Genomic DNA, 14,070 nt, shown 5'->3' with positions numbered 1-14,070 from the left:
ACCAAGGAGACGTTAAAAAAAGCAGATTGCAATCTCGCATTGTCAGACTTTCCTCCACAGCGCTGGAAAGGAGGGTCTTGCTAGTCAACACAGCATTCTGGGATGGGAGAAAAACGTGCTCTGGTTTATTGGCGTTTCTTTAAACCAATCACAATTGTCATGTGCAGTCAGAGCCACAATGCAGCTGTAAATAGCCTCGGGAAGGAGCCTGCTCAATGGAATGTGTACCTTCAAAGGTTGTTTAAGTCATGCAACAGACAACTCAGATTGGACAGATAGTCTAGCTAGCTGTCTGGATTTACCCTGCAGAGATCTGAGGAGCAGTTAACAATAATATTAAATCTGCTTCACTTGTCACATTTTGCATTTATTGTGACACCAACTTTTCCACCACAGCCATACCTTTTTGCAAGATTTTGACTTGTTAATTTTAAGTTTAAGATGAAAACACCCCCCCCAAAAAAAGTAAAAAATGTTTTAAGGTATTTTAATATGCACAGGGCCATTAATACGCACTGCTAGGCCTCTGTCCGGATTGACAGGTTGATGGGAACCCCTGCCCCAAAGCATTCCCTGCTGTATTGTCTATTTCAAAATAAATAGGACCATAATTTACTAAATTAACATTAAGTTGTAGTTTAATCTTTAATAAATGTTAATACATTTCATAAGCCCATGCTTTTTAAATGTAAAAAATGAATAAAATAGAGTAAAAAGAGCAATATTCCCCTCCAAAATGCTGTAAAGTTGTAAAATGGAAAGACTCAAGTTACAGAGTATATTCTTTAGTGTCTTATCACTTTCAATTGTCTGTCACCTAAATACTGAGGTCAACTAGTAGTGTTTGAGGAGGTCTGAGTCTAATCTGCAAGACACATGGCACTTCAGACACACACACACACACACACACACACACACACACACACACACACACACACACACACACACACACACACAAAGTAAACATAACTGCCCTATAAATATAAGTTGCAGTCAATGGAGCTGGAATTCCTTTTCACTCACTCTCAGAGTCACTTGCCCTCACTTTGTACACACCCCCAGCAGGTGCTTTCACTTGAAGTTTGTTTGCAGTTGTGCTTTAGGCTGTGAGTTTCAGTTTGAGTGTAATTCCAAAAAAGAGCCTGAGAGGGTTCGAGGCCTAAAGGCTGGGGGCTCTGTGACACTCATTGGGGGGGGGAGAAATAGATTGAAGGGTGCCTGCTGCATCTCTGTCCTCAGATAGCGCCTGGACGTCCCATCTGAGCTGAGCTTTAGTCTGCACCCGGGACCAAAAGGCCATCCTTCATCCTGCAGCAGGACCAGAGCTGCACTGCATCTGCCATCATCCTCTGGCCATCAGAGCATCTTCGCCTCGGTAAGAAGACCGCTTCTATACATAATGTCCTAAATATGCAATTTGTTTCGTAGAATACAGTTGTTTTTTTTGCTTGTTCACACTATTACTATTAACTGTTAGAGGGACCTTTACCGTCTGATGTTGATGTCATCATCTCATCCTTCAGGGAACATGAAGGGCATCTTCTATGCAACTTACCTGGTTCAGGATAACCAACTTTTATAAATAACTTTAGTTAGTCATTATACTCTGTAGTGATTATTTAACTTGTGTACATATTTAAACACTTGTCTACACATTTAAAGTTTTGTCAGTTAAAAAAATAAAAGTATATATATATATATATATATATATATATATATATATATATATATTTATAGCCGGAAGTTTGGTTAGTGTAGTTTACCAGTTATGAACTTTTACCACCCAGAAAATGGTAAATTGTCTTTGGCTTCACAACACAGGTTTAAAGACAACATAAGGCTTCTTTTATGAAAACAGAAAATTTGTTTTATTAATTTACCTAATCATTTCTGTTTTGTTGTCTTTGTGTTTGCTCTGTATCGTTTTCAGGTTTACCGTTTTTTTTTTTTCTTGTTTCTGTGTTTGTCTAATTGCATGTTTCATACAGGGAGATAAAAAAAATGTGGTCAGAAAAAGGTTGGCTGGGGGCATTGTTTGCAATTTGATGCTAAAACCGCAACGATACGCTGACACGTTAAAATGAAATGCGTCCCTGTCTGCGATAAGACCCGGAAATGTTTTTTTAAAGGTGGAAATTTAATACGTCTGTCACTATAATTAGAGTAAACTCCAAACAGAAACAATAGAACTGGACTTTCTGCTCTATTAAATCTGAAGGTGAAGCTGCATCTTACCCTCTAATTTAAATCTATCATGTCACGCTGATCTTTATCCTTACTCTGCAGCAAACTTTGTGTGTTTGTTATTAAAAAGCCGGCTTTGAAAGGATCTCTTTCATATAGTTTATGAAAAGCTGTGAGGACTCTCTAAGAGATTAAGAGGGGGGACTTTTAAATAAAAAAGCAAGAGTTGGAAATATTTGGAACCTATCCTCTACTACATCCTCCTCACTAACATTTTAAAATAATATAACAGTATAATAACAGTTGTGAGTGTCCTCTAAAAATCCTACAGTATATCATCCACGGTGCATATGACAGTCATAGGAAATTGAAATTAGATAAACATGTTGAGTAAGGTTTATCCGTAAAATAATCACTTAGGATAATGATATATTATTTTTATATTTGGAAAGTGGGACATCAGACCAATATCTCTGATCTGATCTGCAGTGTAAACATTAAACAAGGTGACAGCCATAGAATTAAATAATTTCCATGGTGATGCCATATTCTCTGCTTTAATAGAGAATTTAATTTACACTCTGTTTCACATAGAGTGTGTTATTTAAATGAAGTTGCCTTGCCTGGAATGTCATTCATGCAACACTTAATATTAGAAGTTCTTTGGTGGTGCTATACAAAGAAATATATATATATATAATGTAGGCTAAAACCATATAGAGAACTCTGGCCAAGTTTGTACCAAGGAGACGTTAAAAAAAGCAGATTGCAATCTCGCATTGCCAGACTTTCCTCAACAGCGCTGCAAAGGAGGGTCTTGCTAGTCCACACAGCATTCTGGGATGGGAGAAAAACGCGGTCTGGTTTAATGGCATTTCTTTAAACCAATCACAATTGTCATGGGCAGTCAGAGCCACAATGCAGCTGCATAGCCTCGGGAAGGAGCCTGCTCAATGGAATGTGTACCTTCAAAAGTTGTTTTACAACTCAGATTGGACAGATAGTCTAGCTAGCTTTCTGGATTTACCCTGCAGAGACCTGAGGAGCAGGTAACCATAGTCGCATAGTCCTAAATTTGCTTCACTTGTCACATTTTGCATTTATTGCGACACCAACTTTTCAACCACAGCCAAACTTTTTTGCAATATTTTGACTTGTTATTTTTATTTCCATCATCTCCACTCTCAGGTTCTTTTGTATGCGTAAATTTAAAAAGCAGAGCTTGTGCACACCTTACCGAGGTGCTTGTAAATTATAGAGTGTGGTCTAGACCTACTCTATGTGAAAGTGTCTTGAGATAACTCTTGTTATGAATTGATACTATAAATAAAATGGAATTGAATTGAATCAAACAGTGGGCACAACTGGAGCTACATGTTCAAACCTCTACCTACAGTCCGCACTACCAACAGTCACCTGGGCTGAACAGGTCACATCTCCTGCAAAACTCATTCCAAGAAACACAACTCTTAACACATGTGTCAAAACAAGCTCAGTGCACCAAACACTCACGGAGAAAACTCACGGAGAAAACACACACTGTCACTCGGAACACACTGAGAGAAAAAACACTAATACAGAAAATAGGAACTTTTCATCTGTACAGTTTGAGCAATTTAAGTGACTTCACACTAATCAATACTTTCTCTAAAGAAAAGCTATAAATGTTAGGTAATATGCCAATTTCCTCGTAACACATCCGTGCATCTCTAAATACTAATGAATGTGGTGTTTCCATTGCTTTAACCTTTATTACTTTCTGAAAAACAGTAAGAATGCAGTTTTACAAAAGTAAAGGCAGTGTATTTCACATTTTGTTTTTTAGAACTGTGACTGTAACTTCAGACATCTGAACTTGACATATTGGTATCTTTGCTCTTTTACCTGTCTTTCTCAAATGGTACAGTGTATAATTGTTTGTAATTCTTATTTGGGGTTTGTGTACAAAATTAAACTGTATATGTTCACTAACTAGTCAAAAACAAAACACTAAAAAATTAGCATTAGCAGTGTTTGATAGGCACCAGACTGAAATATATTCTATTTTGAATGCATGGTTGTGACAGCAGTGTGTTAGCATTTTATCAAAGTGCTGTAAATCCACAGTGTTATGCAGGTTGTGGTTAACGGCATAGGATAAGTGTGTAGGTATTTGAAAACTGTGTTCAAGCCATGAAAAACGGACTATTGGTTGGTCCACATGAACTGCTGCTGTACAGACTGTAATTAGAGTTTTGCACATGTGACTCCAGTTCTGCCCACCGTCGTTTAGCGATCGGAAAAAACTGTATTGTTTCCAACTGGCCGAATGCCAGTGCACCTGACTAACAGCAGAAATGAATCACCGAATGCACCAACATTCCCCATTGGCAATTAAACACAACCCACTGGATGCGAAAAAAGGGGGTATAACAAAATGTCATTAAATTATTTATTTTTACAGATAAAAGGTGATGGTCTGTAAACTACACATGTTGTAAACAACAAAAATAGAAGCCGCCCACCCACACCCACACACAAACACACACACACACACACACACACACACACACACACATAGAAAATCAGCCTTTTTTGTATTTCCTAAAAAAAGCCATTGTCAACCTGAAGATGAACTACTAAAACCTGAACCTAATTTATTATGCATAATGTGAAAAAAGCACCTGCATATCTCAAGGTGTGTGTGTGTGTGTGTGTGTGTGTGTGTGTGTGTGTGTGTGTGTGTGCGTGCGTGTGTGTGTGCATGTGCATGCACGTGTGTTAGTCTAAGGCAGAAATCCACCGATCCAAATCTCTTCCAGCCTTCACACTTTTCTTTCAGTAATTCCTTTTTCCTTGTTCTCGGGAACAATGACTTCCTTATTTGATCCAAGTAACCCATGGGAAACAATAACAAGGTTGGAAAAAAAGTGTGTTCTTTAACGCTCGCATGGGAAACAGTCCCGCCTGGCTGCACACACTTCTTTAACTCCAGACTCAAACAACACAGACCCTTTTTTGTGACGAGTCGGACATATTTTGGGCGCTATTAGGTAGAAGGTCTCGGATCCCACACATGACCTTTTCTTTTTTTCAGCTCAGATTGAATTGTTCAGGTTAAACACACTTGAAAAAGCAGACTTTTGCTTGATTTAATCACTACTCATTAACTTTAATCTAAACACTTCAGCTGACTTCTGTCACAACTTTCTGATAAATGAGGTATCAGGTTTATTTTAAGCTGGATTTGTTGTATTGGTCTGCGACTTATACTTCCTTAATTTCAAGAGTTGTTTGGAAGTGAAGGATTAGATTTTTGCGTTGGGTCATAATCTCTTGACTCTAAGCTAACTGCTTTTTCCAGGCTTAACAAGGTCCTCTTGTTTAAGAGGCTAGTGATGACATGTAGGGGAAAGCCTACTGGAAACAAATTGAATTAAATGGACAATATTTGTGATCCCAGTTGGATTCACACGACTGTTATTCTTTTCATCAAAGCTCCTTATGTGAAATATAGGCTACACAGGGAAAACAGGCTAACACAAGTGGCTCCATTCCATTTATTTTTGCAGAAAAAAATTTGATTTTGATAGCACAGCTATAATGACATGAACCTCAAAGTGATGATACAATGTTCATCTCAAATGATCACCCTCTTCATGTTAAATGAGACCAAGCATGTGGAAGAAATGTGGTTCCCAGGGTGGACGCCTGCATGGAGTCAGTCCTTTTCTGTCGGTGTCAAAGGCTGACTTTGCTGAGTAAATGGAGCAAGCTCTAATGCTCCTGAAATGAATATCAGCGTCTTGACCAAACTCATTTAGAGATCAGTCAGGGTCTTAATCCCTCTCCCTGGGGGTGTGTGTTTGTATCTTTTTCTTGTGCCCCCTCTTCCTTTTGGAAGAAGGTAATATGGCTAAATTTGCTTTGCTAATGGGCTTAGCGCAAGCTGTTACAGAGCAGAGTTGACACGAAGCAGCCAGGCTGGGATACCAGTGGCTTTTAATCTGACTCCTGATGGAGTGAAAGGGAGTGTGGGTTATGGTTTACGAGAAATTTGGAGATAAAAGGAAAACTGGGAAGGAGTTTTACAATGGGGGGTTGAGGACCATAGTCTGGAAGGGTAATCTTTTTTAGGGGCGGGGAAGATAACTTCATTCAACTTTGGGGAAGTTTGGTAAAAGAGTATTTTCTCAAATGTTATTATCAGCTTTACAATCAGAAGAAGAAAAAAAAAAGAATCATGTAAAAGGCTTGAGATCGGCATTATAAATGGGTTTGTGTTCTTCAATCCAGGCAATTCAGGTTCCAGTTACTTTGTTGGTACCCGTGGGTAAACTAGTTTACAGTCCAAGAGGCAGGACATCCTTAAAACTCTGTAGACCACCACATAACATGCAAAACAGCAAACATTAAAACATGTAATAGAGACAGTAAAACATGGATTAAAAGAATAGAAAACAGTATATGAAGTTCTGTGTAAGGTGTAAGTGTAAGGTGTGTGCCACTAGATAGACACAAAAGGAATGAGAAGAACTTTAGAAGCAAACAGGAAATCAATTTATTCCATGTGCGAAATGTGCAAAAATAGATCTGTTTATTTAAGAAGAAAAATCTTCTTTTTCTGTGTATTTTCTTCTTTGAGAAACGTTACCTGCATTCATTTTACACTCTCACCCTCACAAATGATTTTGGCTGATGGGTGTAGTCCATCATTTAGCAAACTTTATGAGACTTTTAATTTCTTTGTGTCTTGACAAATAAAGCCGTGACTCTCCTTGAACATGTGCTCTGTGGGAGCAAACTTCCTTTACGGTGGCATCAGCCACAGCCACTGATAACCTGGTGTGTGACAGCAGTGTGTCTTCCCATATGCCAGCTGTGACTGATACACATTATGGGTGCCATATGCGAGTTCACCCTGAGATTACAACACTTGTGCTACAGCTGATGTCCATAAACGTACTTATGATGGCAATTTCCTGTCAAGAAGACGCTGTAGGAGCTAGCAGAAAAGGCTTCATAAAACAGACAGCTTGGTTGTTTTCTCTTCTCCACATTATCTAACTTGATTAAAAACTCCAGCTGACAGTGGAGACAGAAGGCTGCAGAGACGGCACCTTGAAAGCCGAGGCAGGCGGCTGGGCTGCTTCAGGTCTCAATGACAGTCACCTACCCCCAACACATCAGCCATTCTGGGCCACTGACCCACAAATAAGAGACTCAGTCAAATCCATTTTGCCCCATGCCTGTCAACGCTGTGTGTGTTTTAACTCTCCTTGGGGTCATTTCCCCAGTATTTCCATCAGGCTCGGGGCTCTTATAGAGCATCGAGCACAGTTGCACTTCAGTCCTGCTCACAACACGTTCTAAAAAAGGTGTCTGCGGATGCCCTGATGGAGTTTATTACTAAACAAAAACAACTGCTAGTTTAGCAGCCAGGAAGTTGCGGGAGAACAACTGTTGGAGAAGGTATGATTTTAATCAGAGTAATGCTGAACTGCTTGACTGAAATCCTGTCAGACAGGATTATCATTTATAAGCTCTTGTCGACTGCAGGTTTAAACTACACATTTTTGGGAAGTGTTTATTTTATAGGCAGATCTGGTGATTCTTTCTGGTTTCACTCTATTTAGAATAATCCACCACAAAGACACTTTATAACAAAGATTTGCAATGGTGAAAGTATACTGTAAACCTGTACATGGCTCTCAGTTCTTGTAGTAAGTAACATGTTAGAAATTCAGAATTTAATGTGACTTTTTTGACTCTCTTGTCTCCAGGTAAGAGTTACAGAATGACAAATCCAGTGGGTAGTTTATCGGAAGGCCCGTTGTATGGATCCCGGCTCGGGATGACGGAGGACTCCCTCGCCATCCTGGAGCGAAACAGAGGCTCTGGAGAACCCTGGGACCTGGGGGAGACCAAACCGAGCGTGGAAGCCTTGGAGCGCGGTGTTCCGGGGTTCTACCTGTCCTGCTTTGACATGCTCCTCACTGAAGACGCCACCTGGCTGGTGAAAGTTTCAGAGGCCTCCCCAACGGTGGTTTCAACCATGACTCGCATGGAGTCCCAGGAAGAACCAGAACAGTGCCCCGTCATTGACAGCCAGGAACATGGACTCTCTGCTGGGCTGAAGGGGCAGGAGGAGGAGCGGTCTCTGGAGCAGGTGCAATGCATGGTGGTGGGAGAAGTGCTGAAGGACATTGAAACAGCCTGCAAACTGCTCAATATCACCCCAGGTAGGCTGCCTTCCACTTCACCTGTTACTTCAGTTTGTCTTCTTCAAGAGAGGTACACAAGACATTTTTCATGACAAGCAAGAAGCCCGTTATTTGTTAATAAAGGGATATTGATTCAACTTAAGCTACTGGATCTTGCCCCCAAAACCAACACATATTAGTGTGAATAGCCCAGACAAGATGACAGAACTCTTCAATCATATCCCTACTGTTGCACAGCCATGTTTGCCTGCTCCAGGATCTCTCTAATCCTGACCTTTGCATGTGTTCTCCTGGATTGTGACAGCAAGGTTTCTTTCCTGCCAATAGACAGTGTACACAGTGTGAAGGGCGAGGTTTCTCCTGCTCCCAAAAGCAAACAGAGGAAGCCTTATGTATTGTAAGGCTTCTGGCTGTCATAAAGCTTTGCAATATCCTGGCATCTGTTGTATTGATTGGAACTGTAGTGGCATAACAGCTTGATTACTTTGTGGTTTTCAGAGATGGGAAGTAACAAGTACAAGTACTTTGTTACTGTACTTAAGTAGCATTTTCTGATATTTTTACTTTACTACTTTTTTTTTCTTTTTGCTTTGACCACTCCTTACTTTTAACACAAATATCGGTACTTTCTACTTACACTTCACAAAATTGGCGTAACTCTAAAAGTAGGGGGAACTTCTTAATTAATGTCTGTTTAGTAATTCATATTTTATCTATATTTTTGTTCCAGAAGCCATATTTGAGCACACACACAAACAAGTAGATTCATTTAAATGTTAAGGGGAAGATTAAAAAAGAAAAACTGGATCTGTGAATTCTCACAGAATCACAACTGAATTCATCTCTTGCTACTTAGTCAGAATCCTATTAACTTGGAGCCCCAGTCTCTGTCACAATAATCATACATAGGATGTTTTAGGCCCATTGGCAGACATCCATTTAAAATGTAGCCATTGGCATATAAAGAGCCTTTTTCCGTGTACACTGAAATTCCTCAGCTTGCTCCCTATTTGGTCCAGTTAGCTTTGCATTAAAAATGATTGTTATTTGCATGGTTACTTTTAGTCTTATACTTTAAGTAAATTTCCATGCTTGTATTTTGTTACTTTTACTTGAGTAAAGAAGTTAAATCAGTGCTTCTACTTTTACAACATTATCATAGAGAATCTATACTTCTACTAGTACGGGAAGTGAGTACTTTTGCCATCTCTGGTGGTTTCAGTAACCAGTAGAACAGAACAAAATACACTGAACTGGGAATTTAACTGACTGCAGTGAGTTTTCTCAACTTCTCCCCATCTTTCTCTGTTTTTGTAGACCCCATAGAGTGGAACACAGGGAACGTCCAGAAGTGGCTTCTGTGGACTGAACATCTGTACAGGTTGCCCCATGCAGGAAAGGCCTTCCAGGAGCTGACGGGAAAGGACGTGTGTGCTATGAGCGAGGATGAGTTTCGCCAACGATCGCCACAGTGTGGAGACACGCTGCACGCACACCTGGACATTTGGAAGTCAGGTGTGTGCGTGCGTGCAGTCATGCAACATTAACCCTCCTGTTGTCCTCGGGTCAAATTTGACCCCTTTAAAAAATGTCTGTATCTGAAATATGTTTTTTTTTTTAACCAAAGTACCACACAAAAATGGATGCTCTTGAACTTTGCAAATACAGTTGATCTCATACGTAGGTTCCTCTGATCTTAGCTATTATAATTCAAGATCTGCTTTTTTAACTCAAATATTAGGTATAATTCTATATAAATGAGGGTTATTGACCATGAATTCCAAAAAGTAGTGTAAAACTGGTGGTAGTAAGGCGGCGTTAGTGAAAACAAAACAAACAAAAAAGGACAAAAATGTCAAATCTTTGTCCGTTTTTGACCCGGGAGGACAACACAAGGCTTAAGTTCATCAAAGCCTGCTGCAATAACATAATAACAGGTATAAAAATTAAATTACTTTAAACTAAACCTTTTTTTAAATAAAATGTCTCTCTTCTGTCTTCAGCTGCCTGGATGAAAGAGAAGTGTTCAGTTGGGGATACAAAAACTACTGGTAGGTTTGGTTTCACCTGCCATTTACAGAAAATATTAAACTCTGCATTGTATCTTTGCTCAGAATTAAGCAAATTGAAATGTTAAGGACATTTATACTTTGATAACGACCAATGGACGTTTTGGTTTACTTAATTTTGTACAAAAGTTTGGCTTTTATGCAAATTAAGCACCTGTTTTGTGTCTCCTGGTAAGTTCTGAAACCTTAATGATTTTCCTCTGAGACTCCCAACACTGTGGCCTTAAAGTCCAAATGTTGTGTTTGTGCTGTTTAGGTGGTGAGGATCTTTGGTCCGAGGCAGATTCCTCTTGTTCCGGTCAGCCCATTCATCTGTGGCAATTCCTCAGAGAACTACTGCTTAAACCTCACAACTATGGACGCTGTATCCGCTGGCTCAATAAAGAAAAAGGTACTTTAAAAAGAAAATGCTACGGTGTGGACATGCATTTTAAGTTACACGCTGAAATGAAAAGGAAAAGATGAAATGATAGTAAAATAACATACTGTATATTTTACGTTTTTTTGTATTATTGCATTTCAACTGCATGTATCTTTTATTTTTCAACTTACAGTTCAACTGCTTTCAGAGCCTACAACATTGTTAGCTGACTTTTCATTTGCTTCCACTTGTTGCATGTCAACTGACACCTGAGCTGCTTTTATCTTTTACTTTTCAACTCACAGTTCAACTTCTTTTACTAATAACACGTCAAGTTCCAATGTTTTCCACACTTTAACTTCACAACTGAAACATCAGCTCATTTCAGTCAATACACCTTCATCTGACACCTCAGCTGCTTTCATCTGACACCTCAGCTGCTTTCATCTGACACCTCAGCTGCTTTCATCTGACACATCAGCTGCTTTCATCTGACACCTCAGCTGCTTTCATCTGATACATCAGCTGCTTTCATCTGACACATCAGGTGCTTTCATCTGACACCTCAGCTGCTTTCATCTGACACATCAGCTGCTTTCATTTGACACCTCAGCTGCTTTCATCTGACACATCAGCTGCTTTCATCTGACACCAAAGCTGCTTTCATCTGACAACCCAGCTGCTTTAATCTGACACCTCAGCTGCTGTCATCTGACACATCAGCTGCTTTCATCTGACACATCAGCTGCTTTCATGTAACACATCAGCTGCTTTAATCTGACACCTCAGCTGCTTTCATCTGATCTGACACCTCAGCTGCTTTCATCTGACACATCAGCTGCTTATGTCTGACAAATGTAAAAAATAAATAAAAATAAAGTAAATTATAGTGTGGTCTAGACTTAGTTTATCTGACTTGAGATAACTCTTGTTATGATTTTACACTGTAATTAAAATAGAATTGAATTGAATTGTTAAAACAGTTTCACTTGTTTACATTTCAAATATTTCTGATAGTTAAACTGCTATTTAGGAGAGAGAACATTTGTTTGTGAAGATATGGTGGCTGGCATAAGTTTACACACCCATGCTAAAGGTGAGTAAAAAGAGGAATGAAAAAACATCTTTTGGAAATTCATCTTAATGCCTTAATTTAAAGAATTAGGAAAATCCAACCTTTTGAGGACACCATTTTCTTTGTGAATGAATAATGTATTGTACATAAATACATTTTCTTCATTGAAAAGCAGGGTCTAGTATCAGTTAGCTTGGACTGGTATGATTTGCATTGAGAGGTGATCTTATGGAAAGTTCCCCATGCCAATTTCTAGGTACGGTGAACAGTATGTGAATGTGTGCGTGTGTGGGGGGGAGGGCTATTATAATTCCAAAGACAGAGGGAACTTTATCAGGATGCATAGTATCCTGGATCCATGAAATAACTGTCCTTTAAAAATAAAAATCTGCCTGAAACCCCTTAACATAGGGGTGTGTACACTTATGCTACCTGTATTTCAATGAAGAACAGTCATTTATTTACAGTACATTATTTATTTACAAAGAAAATTGGGGTCCTTAAAAGGTTGGATTTTACTATTTTTTTTCAATTAAGCCATTAAGATCAATTTCCAAAAGGATGTTTTTTTTTTATTCCTCTTTTTAATCAACTTTAGTATGGGTGTGTAAACTTATGCAAGCCACTGTATATGTAATGCTGCAGACTTGAACAGGTTGCGTTAGAAAAATTGTTTTGAATCTTAATTAAACTGCTTATTTAAAGAAAGAAAGACAGAAAGAAAGAAAGAAAGAAAGAAAGAAAGAAAGAAAGAAAGAAAGAAAATGTAAGTGGTAGACTAACATGGCTCTCAATGTGGCCCACTGGTATTTTTACTTTGTGGCGGGTTGTTACAACTGTAAAACCTCTTGCTCTTCCCACCAGGTATCTTTAAAATCGAAGACTCGGCTCATGTTGCAAGACTGTGGGGACTCAGAAAGAACCGACCTGCTATGAACTATGACAAGCTGAGCCGCTCCATACGTCAGTACTACAAGAAGGGCATCATCCGCAAGCCGGACGTGTCTCAGAGACTGGTGTACCAGTTCGTTCACCCAGTGTGAGGCAGCAGCATGGTGGGAGGAAAAAGGAAAAAGGAGAAGGAGATGGAAACCTACAAAACTACGAGGAAACATTATCTCGCCATGCACTGGAACACTTAAGCCCGAGATGAAAAGGTGACAGGAAACCCGTGCACTGACCAACCCCAATGGTACACACTTTCACTGCCAACAGTGAAGCAACAGCTGGCAGCTGCTGCGTGAAGGCTTATTCATGCATGAGCCAAGAGGAAGAGACAAAACAAAGTGGCTTTTTTTTTCTGCTGCAGAATAAAACAACCACAGATTAAAAAACAAAAACTGCCTTGTCATTTGCATGAGCTGCCTGTTTATTTTTTCCCAATGGGATTCTAAATGATCCGTTACTTAAAAAAGCAAACAGAACGGATTGCTCTTTCGTCCACAGCTACATTTGTTTTGTCTTTTAGTTTTGCTGATCTTGATCACTGTCTCTGTAAGAGTTAGAGCCAGTTTTCCTGCCGTTGATTGTTTTGCTTCTTTATGGGGTTTTGGTCCTGGCTGTTGTACACACAATCAGTCAGCCAGTTTGCTGGATCTGGATCCACAGAGTGAAAACCTGTTATCAAAGGATCCTCAACACCGGGTGTGACTGTGCCATGTAATTGGTTTTTGAAGGTGTAACCTGGTAAAGAGCCCTGCTTTATACGTTATGTGTGCTGTAAACTTCGGTTTGTACTGCTGTACGTTGCATTTTATGTCGTGGGTGTTTTACTATGGAGACCCAAAGTGTTCAAAAGGAAATAAATACATATAAACAAAATATGTGGTATTGAAAAATAATTCAGTGAGGTTTTTCGCCTGCAGAGTGGCTCCATGGTCTGGGGGGTCAGACTGAAAAAGTAATGGTCCCCAGAGGATGAATTGTAATTTCTTTAATGATCCCTTAATGTTATATCTAGCGCCTTCTTCTGGAAACCCTTTCATTTTGTCTAATAATCAGATTATTGACCAAACACCTTCCAAACTAAACAAAAACTTATCAGCCCCTTTTTTACTTTGCTGTCTTTGAAGCTTTGATACTAATCAACAGCAAATATTTGAATAGTCAGAGGGTGAGAGAATAGTCAGAGGGTGGGAGAAGAGTCAGAGGGTGGGAGAAGAGTCAGAGGGTGGGAGA

At 39.4% G+C, this 14,070-nt stretch overlaps 1 protein-coding gene across 1 annotated transcript; it reads left to right on the top strand.

Moving 5' to 3' along the window:
* Positions 1-1,018: 1,018 nt before the first annotated feature.
* On the top strand, positions 1,019-13,731 carry LOC117943294 (SAM pointed domain-containing Ets transcription factor). The gene is made up of 6 exons (XM_034869328.1): positions 1,019-1,375; positions 7,947-8,405; positions 9,705-9,902; positions 10,391-10,438; positions 10,713-10,847; positions 12,757-13,731. The coding sequence occupies exons 2-6, from the start codon at positions 7,961-7,963 to the stop codon at positions 12,933-12,935; spliced, it is 1,005 nt and encodes a 334-aa protein (XP_034725219.1). The 5' UTR covers positions 1,019-1,375; positions 7,947-7,960; the 3' UTR covers positions 12,936-13,731.
* Positions 13,732-14,070: the final 339 nt, after the last annotated feature.

This window comes from Etheostoma cragini, chromosome 4 (genome assembly GCF_013103735.1).
Source record: "Etheostoma cragini isolate CJK2018 chromosome 4, CSU_Ecrag_1.0, whole genome shotgun sequence".
NCBI lineage: Eukaryota > Metazoa > Chordata > Actinopteri > Perciformes > Percidae > Etheostoma > Etheostoma cragini.
Note: the sequence above shows the minus strand (reverse complement) of the source record. Positions and strands in the feature narration are given on the sequence as shown.